Source organism: Pristis pectinata, chromosome 13, assembly GCF_009764475.1.
Source record: "Pristis pectinata isolate sPriPec2 chromosome 13, sPriPec2.1.pri, whole genome shotgun sequence".
Lineage (NCBI taxonomy): Eukaryota > Metazoa > Chordata > Chondrichthyes > Rhinopristiformes > Pristidae > Pristis > Pristis pectinata.
Window position 1 is genome coordinate 49,643,452 of NC_067417.1, and position 15,221 is coordinate 49,658,672.

At 39.5% G+C, this 15,221-nt stretch overlaps 1 protein-coding gene across 1 annotated transcript in view; it reads left to right on the forward strand.

The window, feature by feature from the left end:
* Positions 1-15,221, forward strand: part of hydin (HYDIN axonemal central pair apparatus protein) — a 541,323-nt gene that overhangs the window by 36,616 nt on the left and 489,486 nt on the right. The window contains exon 4 of the mRNA XM_052028752.1: positions 13,579-13,698. Coding sequence (XP_051884712.1) covers positions 13,579-13,698 — 120 coding nt within the window. The remainder of the gene's footprint in view (positions 1-13,578; positions 13,699-15,221) is intronic.

The following is a 15,221-nucleotide window of genomic DNA, read 5'->3' on the forward strand; positions in this document are numbered from 1 at the left end:
GTTTTTCCCTTGTTTCTTGAACAGGAGTGTTACATTTGCAGTTTTCCAGTTTGCTCGGCTGGGTCCAGAATCCAGGGAATTTTGAATGATCACAATCAATGCCCCCACTGTCCATGCAGTCATTTCTTTTAGAACCTTGAAATGCGGGGCCAGATGTCCAGAGGATTTGTCAGACTGTTATTTTTCTTGGTACTTTTATTGTTTCATCCCATCCTCCTTTTGCCATCCTGTTTTGTACAATTTTGGGTATGCTTTTAGTGTCTGAGCAGATTGGAAAACTGCAAATGTAACACTGCTGTTCAAGAAATGAGGGAAGAATAAGTAGCAACCTATAGAGCAGGTGCTCTGTATGGGCCTTTGCCGTAAATTTGTTCCTTGTGAGTGGCCCACACTATGTCTTAACTAGAGAAGCGGGTACAGTTTCAGTGAGGCATGGTTAGTGCGCAAAAGTGATGCACTAAATGTTAGAATTTCTAGCTCGCTGTACCTCCAGATAGAAAATTCAAGGAAAAGGGAAAATTATTAAAATTAGATCTAGACCATTCAGGAACGAGCAAGATGCCAGAGATTAGAAGGTTAATGACGTGGAACTGGTGTTCAAAAAGAGAGAGACGGATAGACCAATTAAATTCAGGCCAGTCAGCCTCATGTTAAAACTGAGGAAAATGTTGGGGAAAAAGTACTGAGAGATGGCAAATGGTCAGCATTTAGGGAGGCATAGATTAATCAAGAACCGTCAGCATTGATTTTGATAAGGGAAGGTCACGTCTGACTCACTTAATTGAATTCTTTGAGGAGGAAACTGAGTGTCAATACAGGTTGTGCATTTGATATGGTGCACATTGATTTTAGCAAGGTGTTTGACAAGCTCCTACAGAGCAGATTGATGTAAAAGTCCTTGGGATCTAAGGAAAAGTAGAAAGTTGGATTAAAAATTGACTCGGTGGGAGAGAGTAATGGGTAATGTTTGACAGTGACCAGAATGTGTGGGTAGTAGGTTGCCCAGGGCTTAGTAGTAGTCCTTGCTTTTTGTGATTTGGACTTAAATGTAGAGGCAATGATTAAAAGTTTGCTGACGATAACAGAATTGGCATTGTGTTTGATAGTGAGGAAGGAAGTTCTGGGCCAAAGGGAGATTACAATAGACTGCTTAGGGGGCATAAAACTGGCAAATGGATTTTGATCTGGGGAAGTGTGGGGTAATTTAGGGAAGTCTAAACAAAGCAAGAGAACACATGATAAGTGGTGTGATAATAAGAAGTGTAGAACAACAGGAGAATCTTGGAAAGTGTGTCCCCACAGATTCCTGAAGGTAGCTGTATAGGTAAATAAGGAGGTTTACAGGATATGCAGGCTACTTGCCTTTATTAGCTGAGGCATAGGATACCAGAAATGTTAATTTTGTTTCTTTCTTCACAGATGCTTTCTGATCTTCTGAGTATTTTCCACAATTTCTGTTTCTATTATCATTGAATGCAAGATTAGGAGGTCTTGCTAGAACTAAATCAGTCAGGCCACAGGTAGAGTACCCTGTGGAGTCTGGTCACTATACCACATGGAAAAAAAACACTAGGCAGTGCAGAGGAGATCTGAGAGGGAAGGAGAATTATAATTGTATGGAGAGAGAGGCTAATAAAAGTACCAGAATGGCCATTTGAAGAACTGTAACCTTCAAGGCTGTGCACAATGAGCTTAGAAATGAAATCAATTGAAAGTCCGTATTGGCCAGCATGGACAAAGCAGTCTGATGGCCACCTTCTGTGCGTTAAATTTCTATGATCCTGAAGCATCTGAAATATTTGTCTCTATCATTTCCTATATCTCTGTCACTAATTCCCAAGTGATCACTATCAGGACTTCTCATGCTATCAGTCACTCTTAATTGTCTTGTTCCATGTTTTTTTTGCTGAATTGAAATTTTAATCACCAACCATTGTTTCTTGATCATTGCTGGATGTAGTAAACTGGTCACAATGACTAACTGGACCATAACCTACATATGGGACTCGATTCTTATCCAAGGATTTATTTAGACTTTAGTACCCCAATTCCAGAATTGTTGCCATCGTGGAATAATTCTAATGTTTTATATGTCTGCTTCCAGTTTGCCTCTTTGCTTTAATTTCCACAATACATGCTGATTGACATCAAGGTCTTTGGTTGTTTGGCTGTTTTAGTCTGGATGGTTACGGGAAGTTCTGGTTTGCTGTATCAACCATTTGCTACATATCATGTACATACAGTTCTGGATACCTTGAAACTTGCATTTTGATCTTCCTTTGAATTGTCCCATCATTCTGGTCGTAACCTAAATAGGATTATTAAGCTACGTGAAATGAAGAATCATCAAAAGATCTTTGTAAAGCTGCTGCTGTGTCAAACTGTTGTTTTACTGTGAAATATTTTTAATTTGCTGCTTTGCTTTCTTTAATTCACTATTCGTTGCTGTTCTCGCTGTAATAACTTCTGTCATTACATCATTAATCAAATTCCTTCTCTTCTGCTTCGCTTGTGGGCTTTGAATTATGACCACAGTAGGATTCAAAGTTTACCATCTTTCTGCTTCAAACTAGCTTGTTAAATCTTTGAATTCCCACAAATCCCTCATATTTTCACAACATTAAAAATTTTTCATCACTCATTGCTGTACTTTGTAAACCATTAGGTGTCTCTTTTACACCAAACTGGACATTTTACCTTTTGTCAAATTTAAAATAACTGGAATTGTCTGGAAAAACTGCATCTGGATATAACATCTGCTAGTTGGGACCAATACCAGACCATTTTCTAATGCTTCTCACCCTCCTTCTCTTCCACCCATTTCCAATAGCTTATCCACTGCTTATTCTCACAGATATGCTTTACTGCAAGCTACTGATGCAACCACATTGGGAACAATTGACTTATGAGAACCTTGAAGGCAGCAAAAAATCTTTCAGCATTTGCTACCAACTTCCTCATAGACATTTTCAGTTTGAGACAGCCTCAGAAACCCGTGTATAATCTTAGAAACAGCCAAAGTTAATTAACTAATCCATAAAGTGTTAATTATTCCTTTTAAACACTATCGGTTGGGTATCTTTTCAGCTGTTTAAGGCAACAGTGCATGTTAGTTGCTGTCATGATCTATCTGCCCTACGTACCTCTAGGGGACATTTACAGCTCGTGTGTGAGTACCTTCACCAATGTGCATCATTCATGGCAAAAGTGTCTGTGCTTGCATCAAATGTATTTTTGTCCCACAAAACAGTTGTAACATTGTAAACAACCATTTCTAATTTCACATCCAAGGTTTTTTATATACGAGGGTACCACAGGGATGAAAATAAAACACTAGGAGCAAAGGTTTCTTACAGGACAGTAGATGAAAGGGAAAGCCACTGCTGAATAGTAATGTTCAGACTAATCTACTCTGATGTGCTGTTCAAGCAGAAAAGCACAAAACTGGAGACCTATATGATTTACAGCTTTCACTGATACTAGAAGGTAACAGTTTAACAATAGGAATAAATACAGAAAATGTTGGAATCACTCAGCATGTCAGGCAGCGTCTGTGGAAATAGAAACTGTTACTGTTTCGGGTGAAAGATCCATCAGAACTGGGAAAGAGATTAAAAAAATTTTAGTTTTAGGTTGCAGAGAGGGGGGTGGTGTATGGATAATACAAAGGGAACGTGTCTGTCAGATATCGTATTCACTTTGTCCTATCCATCTTGCCCACCCCCATTGCTTTCTGCAACCGAAAACTAAGAATCTTCAGGCTGTTTCTCTTTCCATAGATGTTGCCTAACCTGCTGACTGTTTCTGGCAATTTTTGTTTTTAAAACCGATTTTAGCATCTGCAGAATTTTGATTTTTCACTTAAAAATAGAATGGAAGGATGAATTCATTTTTTGTTGCTGTTGTTTACCGTCCTACAACAGAAGTATTTAAATTTATTTCCAACAGACAAAACTTGAATCAAAATATGAGAGAAAGTTGTGAGTAAGAAGCTTTTACTGAGGCCATTGCTTTCCCAGATTGATTCCTGTGCTGTGTAGTATGGTTTTAAAAGACCATTTGCTGGGTTAAGCAAGTATATGATCAGGTTAAACTTGAAACTATTGTCAATTACTGTTGAGATACCAGATTTCTAGTTGATGTTGAGGATAATCGTACCCTGAGGTAAGAGATAGCAATCATGAATTGTCTTCTGTCGGTGAATAAAGTTGACAGCTCACGATCGATCAGTGGGCCTTTGTCAACAGATTAACTTGTGATCTACATTCTGATGTAGCCTTGAATCTGATCTGCTGACAACAGATGACTTTCAATCATAGTAATAAGCATTTGATGTATGGAGTAACCAAGCAGTGTACCAGAAGAGAAAACTATACACTGCACGTACTGATCAGATAACTAAAATGGATAGGGGGAAAATTTCAATATTGGCAATTATTATGACATTTTCAAATTGACTGGCAAGCAAAGAATATAGATTTTAATCACAAACTATAATGGATTTCATTTTTTTTGTTAATGTTAGAAATAAAAAATACATTTTAGTGAAATTTAAAATTGCAGTTCAATACGTTACTTTTGCTCTGTATTTTGTTGTCTACATTGATTGGATTGTAAATAAAACAAAAAGAAATCTGTATAATTCTTGCTATATAGCAGGTTGTCTGCATCTTTTTGAGTAATCCCCAACTTTACAGGCTGTCCACCTGAACATTACAACTAATCATGCTCATTCCATGGGCGAAGGCATAGATAAGTTGTACTCTATTGCTTGGAAATTAGATTCCACAAGGCCATTTTTTTATTTTTCAGCACTATGCAATGGAAAATGATTGTAACCCAGGGTGGAAACCTATTTCTACATCATAGCACGCCACATGGGAGATTCAACCAGGCACTTCTGGTTATGATGTATACTTGTGCATCTGATGTATTTTTGGTATCAGATACCTAGCTGATGACATCAATCCTCATGCATCACCTTCCTCCAGCATTGCTGGTATAAACTTGATGGTGCTGGTCTAAGCGACGGCTGTGGTTTGACAGTCATAAAAGCAGGCGACTTTGTACTGTGAGTTCTGTAGCCATGCCATTTAAAGGACCATTCGCATTGACACATGGGACTTGTGCAGCTCACTGGAGCTTGTTCTAACAGACAGGAAAATAGGCCATCATTGCAAACAATTTCATTTAAAAAATGGTACTTCCATTGTTGGGTCCTTCTGTGGTGATCTGATTGACAGTGCCTTTTGAATGGGATCTTTGTGCAGGCATCACAGACAATGTCTGAGACCCTAACAGAGGAGGTAGAGAAGTGCACACACTCAAAAGATCCTACAGCCTTGGAGTTCACAGGGACACATGCTCCTATCTCATCCTGCATACAGAGTGATATGGAACATTTTGCAGACTGACATTCATACATGCCTGTGTGCCTGGTCAGCTGTGCCCAAAGAGACCAAAGCCACCATCGCTCTTAACTCCCTCTCATTTCAGGCGGCTATGCCATAACTTAGTTTTCTGCTCATGAACAAGATACGGGACATATATTCAAGAGAAGGGACTTGCTCTGTTTTTACTTCAATGGTGAAGAGTGGCTACAATGAAAGCCATGGCATAGCTAGGGCCCTAGTGAATGAGATCCTACTGCCTGCACTAGTTGAGTTGTGCAAATCTGCACAGTCATACAGCAACCTTACACAAAGAACAACTGCAAAAGGAGGAGGGACCACTGCCGTTTGATGGATGAGGATGACTCTGAAAAGGAAAAAGGAACAGCATGAAGATTAAGCATAGCCAGGGGAAACTATGCTGATTTTGTCATTCGCTGTAGGAGGGAGGCCTTAGATGTTTGGATATCTAGTGAGGAACAACTTAATAGCCAAGGGATTTGCATAGCCTTACCACTCCACTCTCATGCAGCACTTGATTGGACTCCATATGGCTAGCCAGCATAACTTAACTAACAATTTTCAGCAGCCAATTGATGAACCAATTGTACCTAACTAATGACTCTCTCATGAGAAGGGAGATGAAATAGTTCCTCACTACTAAAGAGAAGAAAATCATGACCTCATACTATATATCACATAGTTGGCAGCAATATCTCAGTCATGGATTCACATTTTGTGCCCTCAGAGCCTGTTCTTTGATTTAGTACATTTTAATGATGGGTTACAAAGAATTTCACCACAGAAGTGCCTTGATTGAAAGGAATATCAAAGAAAATTCATCAAGAGTACTTTATATAGATACAACAGCTGTGTCAATAGACATGAAGGGGCATTTCCTAATACAGATAAGGTCCTGCCATCATGGGATCTTAAACAATTCCATCGATATCAACAGTAAGAACATTTTCCTTGAAAGATGACTGCCTTCTTACAAATAGCCATCACAGTTGATGTGATTAAGTTGATTTCTTAATTAATGGCAGTCGGCACCTGCAGCATAATGGGCATCAGTTTTTCTCCTTGAGTTAGTGTGAGTATGAATACTGGACTAGGCACAAAGTAACCTAGAGCTATGGTGCCCTAGCTTGGCTAATGCAAGGAAGGCAGAACAATGCTCACCAATGCATAAAGTCTCCCTGGAAAGACAATTTTAATACAAATGCTTTAGGTGAGATTGTAGTGAACTCGAAGCATGAGCAGTGATCTTCATACCTTTTATTACCTCTGGCTTGTAAATGTTGCCAGTGTTCACAGATAGGTATGTTTAGCTATTAAATGTTCCCGGCTGTTCAATTTGTTCAGTTTGTTGGTAGGTATCAAAAGCTGATGATGTAGCTAGAAAATAAGCTCATAACAGTGCTGGGATTATTTCCTGGTGTGACTAACCACGAAACACTACTTGCTATGTCAATGAATTTGATTCACCAGGGGTTCAATCAAATACAAGACTCTTGCAGTGCCAGTGAAATATGGAATTAATATATTTAACTAATGAATTACCCTGGTTCACTCCAGGCAGAACAAAGTAATCAATAAAAAAACGAGAGTTTGATTTTGTCAGGTTGGGTTTTTGTCAATTGTCACGTTCTCATTAGGCAGTGTGTAAGCAAAGTATTTACAGACAGGAATTGGGTTTGAGGGAAAACAGAACAAATTGTTTTAAAAGCCAATTAAAAAGAGCATTGTAAATTAACGTTGTGAAAATTGTTGGCATTAACTAACAGTGAAATGAAAGATGTGACTGTAAGCTCTCAGATGTTCGCTGGCACTATAGTGGTGGGGTCTTCAGGACTTTATGGTGGGCCTTCAAGTACGGCCTTAAGGAAGTAAATGCCTAGAATTGCAGCCTTCAGCTAAAACTCATTCAATACACATACCTGGAATGTTACTGCTGCCTTAGAGAGGAAAAGTCATAATTAATGTTCCCATACCAGAGAATATTTAAAATTTTCTGCAGTTTTGTCGGCTGTCTCTGTTGAGATGGCACGCATGACAGTTTGCATTGCAGAAGTCAAGAAGAGCTCTACTGGTCAAGTGGGAGCCTTCTGTGTTTGGAAAAATGTGACTTGTGCATTCGGATGTGGAAGGGGCACTTGGCTGGAGTGCAGGGCTCCCAAATGTCCATGCATTCATAAAAGGCACTTCTATTCCCACAGACCTCTCTCTGCCAACATCCTGCCGCAAGTTGCCACTTCTTTTGTTCGATGTCTTTCTCCAGCTTTTTGATCAATTATGATCTAATGAACATGGACTCCTCCACCTGCCCGTCACCCACACCCTCCTCCCACTGGTTCCCCTCCCCACTGTTCCCATCTGCTGTCCCCACCTCCTTCACCTGATTCCATGCTGCACCTTCCTCATCTGTCAGACTCCACCATCTGCAGCCCTTTATCACCCCCACTATCACCTCCCAGCCTCTGTCACTATTTTCCTCCCTGACCCCCTCCATCAGCCTATCACCCCTCCTCACCTGGATCTACCTGTCAGCTCTTGCCCCACCCCTTCCCTTCACCTTTTTATACTGACCATCTCCCCTCTATCTTTCAGTCCAGATGAAGGGTCTTGACCCGAAATGTCGACTGTCCATTTCCCTCCACAGATGCTGCCCGACCTGCTGAGTTCCTCCGGCATCTTGCTTTTTGCTTTGGAACCATTTCTGATTTTTGCAGCCATTCTTTTGGCATTTCTGGCCACTTAGTTTTAGGTGAATTTGTTGAAAACCACCTGGGGGTGTGATGACTGGAATCCCAGTCTACTTGACATTTGTTTGGCAGAAAGTTTTGCAGCACCTTGCCTTGACTGCAGGAGAGGTTTGCCTCACTCAGAAACATCTGGTTAATGCCATAGTAATGTGCATTCTGCGTAGCTGTGTTTTTTTGAGCGTTGCACAGGCAGATTTTTAGCCCTCAGAACTTGCCCCTTTAAATCTCCTTTAAATTTCTCCCCTCTCACCTTAAACCTGCGCCCTGTAGTTCTGGACTCCCCTACCCTGGGCAAAAGACTCTGACGATCTATCCTATGTATGCCCCACGTAATTGTGTAAACCTGTGGGAGGAAGTGCACATGGTCACAGAGAAAAGGTGCAAACTTCACACAGACAGCACTGGAGGTCAGGATTGAACCAGGGTGGCTGGCACCGAGAGGCAGCAGCTGGACCAGCTGCACCACCAGGTAAGGAAATTTGCCCAGGACTCTCACTTCAAGCCTTGCTGAAAATTCACATTTGAATAAGAGCAGAGTCTGAAAGGTTTTCAACTGTAATGCTCCAGCCATTGACCTGTCAGCACAATGTTTAGGGTTGAACACTTAGAATAGTTTAGTGAGCTCAACCAGCAATCATTAGAAATATACCTCACCAAGAAGATAAGGCAAACAGAGTCTGGGGAGACTTGATGGAATCAGGAGACACAAAAACATACTGAGTATTGTTATCAATCAAATCTGTCCAATAAAATCATGCATCTCTTGACATTTTTTTCCCTTTATAAACTTGTCATCAATGAATAAAAAACACTTTGCCAGAAAACAACTTTTGAAGAAATTTATATACACAACTAAAGCAATAAATCATCAAACAGCTTGTCTTGACAAACTAACAGTGATGGGTAGTGCTTGCTGTATTGAAATGAAATAATACAGAAACCAGATGGATGTACAACTAGACTCAGAAACCCAAAAGTTATTGCTTTAGGTGCAGCATTGGACAAAATGACATCTCGCTGTTTGCTTCAGCACCAAGATGAAGGACGTGAAGTTCCTGAACAAGCATGGTAAATGTGAACTCAGTCTTCCACAAAAAGTTAAGTAATTTCAAGTCCAAGTACTCTTTTAACAACCTGACAGCCTGAAAGTACTTCACTGTCCACAAGGATGCATGAACCCATTAGCAACCACTTAGGTTGTAGACCTGTTGCTTAAAAATTCAGTAATTCCCAAGGCCCAAAGCAGTGGACCTTCCAGATGACTCATTAAAATGATCCTTTACTCCAGTGTCATCCTGGAGTGCACAAAAAAACAGCAGGAGGGGTGCTGTGGGCCAGACTGGGGAGAGGTGTGTGTGGGGGAAAGGCGTGGTTAGTGGTGCTGGACTCGGGTCATGGATTGGGACCGGGGAGGTCAGGAGATTGGTGGGTGAAGTGTCTTTCTGAGGGTTATAGGGGTGCTGGAGGGTTGGGGCTGAAGGAGTGCAGGTCAGTCATTAAATTTAAGGGGATCCATGTGATTTTGGGTTCTGAACTGCTCCAGGAGTCCCCCTTCAAATTGTTCAGTTGCGGATCAAGCAACAGCACTAAGAGCTGGTTGTTCTGAGAGCATCCAAAGGTAGGGCCACCTCAGAACCCCATTGACTCATTTCCCCAACAACACTCCAAACAAGCGTGACATGGAGAGTGGAAAACAAATAAAACAGCAGATGCTGAATCTGAACCATAGACAGAAATGCTGGAAAAACTCAGCCAGTCAAGCAGCATCTGTGGAAAGAGAAACCAGTTAATGTTTTGGGTCAGTTCTGACCTGAAATATTAACTGGTATCTCTATCTCGACAGGGACTGCTTGACTGGCTGAGTTCTTCCAACATTTCTGTTTTTATTATATGGGGAGTGATGTTTTTAGGTACATGTCATAGGCATCTATCATTGGCCCAAGCATGATTCACTACCAGAAGTACCCAGTCAGAATTCCAGGGGCATGACTTGACCTGGAAATGATCATAATTATATTTCAATCCAGGAAAAAAGATTTTCATATTCATAGAGTTGATCAAAATAATGTTGCATAAATGATCTTTTAAGCCATTCCGTGTAGGTATTGCCAACCAACCTTCCCAGCATTCTATACTATAGCATGTAGGAGGTCACATTTCTTCAAATTTTAGTTTCAAACATAACATCTTTTGATTTTTTGCCTTTTCCTTTTCTATCAGTTTATTTTCTCTCATTCCAATCTTTCTTTCTCCTCTTCTGCACCTGGTTTGACAATTAGTTCACCTATTGTAAATTGTACTTCCATCTCAGTCATTAAGTCATGACTTTCACTATCATTGTTTCACAACCCTTCAAAACCATCAGCTAAAGTTGCTTGCTCCATTCACTGAAGTCCCAGATTTCCTTGCTTCGTTGTTAATAAATGCACTTACTATGCAATTTGCTATTCAAAAAAAATTAAAAATCCAAGCATGCAAGAGCAAACCTTACAGCAGCATATTCAATTAGGTGCCTGTTGTAGCAAAATGTGGCCTGTTGTTTTGAGGTCAAGTGAGCTAATTCAGTTCTAATCACCAAAATCTCAACAGTTGCTGAATTTGGGTTATTTTTCGAGATAGATGACACATGCTTTATGGCAAAAATCTCCAAAATAAAAGTCAAAATAGCAACCAAGGCACACTCTTATGAATAAGCATTCTCAGCAGATTGGGCATGCTTCCCAACGTTCTTCACAAGGAAGTTTTAATTTAAATGGATAGTAAAAAGTCAAGACCACTCCATAATTTCCCAATTTTCCACCAGGTGAGCCTTGTTCCAGCAGCATGAACTCTTAGAGTCTTACAGAGTGGAACATTCTTATCAGCTCGGCAGTGGTAGCAGCTTGATGGTCTCAGACTATATTCAAGGGACATGTCTGTCAAGCATCCAGCCCTTCAGTCTGGAATATACAATTTATTGTTTTCTAACAAAGTAGTCTAAACTGCACAACATGACTGGAGAACAAAGGGGGACGCCTACTTTGTGCATCTGAGCGTTCAGGTAGCATTCAGAATAAATCAGTACACCCGGCACCATCTATCACTAGACAAAGCCGGCCTTCCAGGTAGCTCTAAATGTTATTCTTTACTCATTCATAATGTGATTTCATGAAATGATTTATTTTGTTTAATATGCAACTATCATGTAGTGTTAAAATACAGTATTTAGTGGAAATTATAGCAATATTTAGATTGTGCGTGAAATTTTGTTATATAACATACAATAATAAATTTTATCCCAAATCACATGTTGCCAAATTTTTGTTTCAGCATTTCCTGAAATTTTCTATTTTTTTTGATCAATTCTATTTCCATTCTTTCTGTCAGACATTAGAGGATATTAATGCATTCTCATTTCGTTATAAAACTTTGCAACTGCTCTACAATTTTTTCTGTAGCAAACAACCAAATAAAAGAACTATAGAGGAGGATGGAATATACTTTAGCAAGGATACAAGAATTTCACAATTCATAGTTTGGGGAGACTTTATTCATTCTGTAAAGTAAATTTGACAGTTGCTTAAGAACCGGAAGATTGTAGAAAACAAATATGAAAGACATTAAAATTAATGAGTCTTGGACACATGTATTAGCTCAGATAAGAACATGTACAAAATAAGAAATATTGCAATTTACACAAATGCACAAGCATATTCATTGTTTGGACTAAAGATTCTAAGCAATGACAGTGATATCTTTGAAATTGTTGAAAGAGTCTATGTTGTGGGCTATCAGTCCTCTCCCAGTCCAGATTTAAATTGAATGCAGCAGCTGTCTCTGTTGAGATATGCTGCATATGACACTTTGCAAGTCACTGCTGTATTCCTGAAGTCAAGAAAAGCACTGCTGGCAAAATGGGAAACCTATTTTTAGGAACTGTGACTTGCATTCATGCCCAGAAGGCCCAGTTGCCTGGAATGCTGGGCTCATTGAGGGCATTCATTCACTTATGTATATCTTCCTAGCAACTTCCTGCCACAAGTGCCCTCTGCACGTTATTCTTCAGCTTACTCAGGTTTGTCTACACGCTGGGAGGACTCTGCCAGTGTCTCCCATCACCGTAGCATGACCTCATTGATTGCCAGTACTGTCTAGTAACTGAAAGAGTGCTGGTTGTTTTGTGGTGTATCCTTTACATCTTGAGGTCAAAGCTCTGGGGAAAGGTGCTACTGATGCCATAAGTGTGCTCCCCAATACCTGTTGTTCTTACAGAGTAAGGTTACGTTGGGCAGCCTATTGGTGCTGTTGGGAACCGGCAGTAACAAATTTCAGGATCTTTTCATACAGCTTTTTGAAAAAGCATTAGGGGCGGCACAGTAGCATGGCTTGGGAGGGTGGGCATAGTGACGCAGATAGTAGAGCTGCTTGTCTCACAGCTCCAGAGCCCAGGGTTCGACCCCAACCTCTGGTGCTATCTGTGTGGAGTTTGCATTTTTTCCTTGTGACTGCGGGGGTTTCCTCCCACATTGTAAGATGTGCAGGTTGATAGGATAATTGGCCACTGTGAATTATCCCTAGTGTAGGTGAGTGATGGAATCTGGGGGAAGCTGCCAGTAATGTGGGGAGAATAAAATGGGATCACTGAAGAGTTATATAAATGGTTTGATGGTGTGCATGGGCTGAAGGGCCTGTTTCCGTGCTGTATCTTTTTATGGTTCTATGATATTTTAATGCTGGAAGAGCATTGCAGGTGAATTTCTAGGCCTAAGTAGCATAAAACTTTCTTGGTCTTGATGTGCTTTGTTTGAATTCTATCTACACATGAAATAATTTTACTTTTTAGAAAGAAGTAAATTTTTTAATCTTAATGTACAGATTATTATTTGAAACAAAAGTCTTTAAACTGTGAGAAAATATGACCTGGCCTATACAGGAAGCAAGAAGGCGTCGGAGCGTGGCGACTTGTTGCAAGCTGCTCTCTACAGATCTACTCATTACCCTTACTATAATCGTTCTACACTTTTAAATTTAAACTTTATGTCACTAACTATACACTTTACTCTGTACTGTTATTGTTTTCACCTGTACTACATCAATGCACTCTGTACTAACTCAATGTAACTGCACTGTGTAATGAATTGACCTGTACGATCGGTATGAAAAATAAGTTTTTCACTGTACCTCGATACAAGTGACAATAATAGACCAATACTGCTCAGGTCTCCCTCCTGTATCTTTGTTAAGAACAAAAGTGTTTAATCCTTCCCCATGTGTTTTTAAATACTTTGTATTTTATTCACAAGCCCTAGTGAGTGGGTTTGTCTGATTGTAGTAATCCACTTGTACTAAGAACTGTGTGGAAGACTTGTGTAATCCCATTTTGAGTCTAAGGTATTTAGAAGGTATGGTTTATTCCTTTCGGTTATTGTTTGCTTTTTTTTCAGTATTCCTCCCTGGACACTGACCAGCCATTGTTTCAGCCATTCCCTTCAGAAATTACCTTTCAGAACTATAAACCATGTGAAGTTTATGAGGTACCATTGAGTCTACGAAACCATGACCGGGTAAGGAAACATTGGGAGAATTGAAGAAGTTGCTTGGGATGTTCTATTTATCTGTTTGATTATGAACTTAACTCCTCTGGGCTATAAATTCCCAGCCCCATAATCCTCCGCCTCCCCCCTCTGTAGTTTTTCTGCTGAGGGAAGACGGCACAAAAGTCCTGGCTTACCCTCAAGTAAATGAAGCAAAACCACAAATATTTCTCCAGTCTCACACATTCTGTATTCAGTTACAATCTGCTACTCCAACTGACTATAATCCACCACTCCTCACCTCTCAACTCTAGTTTAGGAACGATCACTTTCAGTGGAAGATTTGTTAATTTCTGTTTACACCCACATTTATATCCTATAATCCATTTCCAACCTAATACATATCCAAATCTAATTTGTAGGAATTACTTGACATAACTTTGATTTAATTGATGAAATGTTGATTTGTCTTGGGGAAAGAGAGGAATTGCCTTTTAACCTCTTGCATCATTAGACTTAATAATTTTAAATATTTATATTACTATGTTAGTGGGTATAGAGCTAGATATGTCATGATATTGTTATTGCTAATAGATTAATATTTTAAAAATGTGGTAGGACAAAAACACATAATTTTATGCACCTTAACTTCACAAAGGGGTGGAAGAGGAAGGAGCTGGTTGGTGCAACACTGGTTGCTACAAGTACCCAGTTTTATTGTTAAATAATATGATATGATTTAACTCAATTAAATTCCAACCTTTAATTTATGTTAAACAATTATCTTGGAAAATAATGAAGGCTGTTCCTTAATATGAACTTCCTATGGATTAGCTATGAAGCAGACATGCAGGATTCCAACAAATGAATGAAACCCTTAACTGACAGAGAAACAAGGAAATCTTCATTTGCCACATCTCAATCTCAGTCTGTTACATCTTTGCCAAGACACAAATGTATTTGGTGACGTAAAGAAAAGCAGAAAGTGATGCTCGGGGACAGATGGCAGAAAATTGCCTCTGGTATTTGTTGCTTGTACTGTATAGTATCATTTGAACAAATTTGTGTTCAATCCTAATGAGGATAATTCCATATTTATTCCTTTAACAGATTTTGTCTTCCATTCCTTTGACAAATAAAGTTCAGTAATACAATGTACTTCTCAATGTGCTTCTCATACTAAACAATTTTTAACAATATTTATATTTAGGTTGATGCTTTTTGTCATCAACCTTTCTGCCTTATTAAGAGACTATTGAGGAAAATCTGGACTTGAAAGGTTTAGGTAAGATTAAAAGAAAGAAAGACCCTTAATATATACAGTTCCTTTCCTGACTTCTGGATGTCTCAAATCACTTTCTAGCCAGTTCAGTTTTTTTTAAGAAGCGCAAACACTTTAAAATAACGCAAGGAAATCCCACAAACCGTAACCAGATAATGACCAGATAATCATGATTGAATACTGTTGGCTGAGGAATAAATATTGTTCAGGAAACTGTGAGACCTCCCTTGCCCTTTTCTTAAAGGCATCATTTACTTCTGCAGTACTTCAC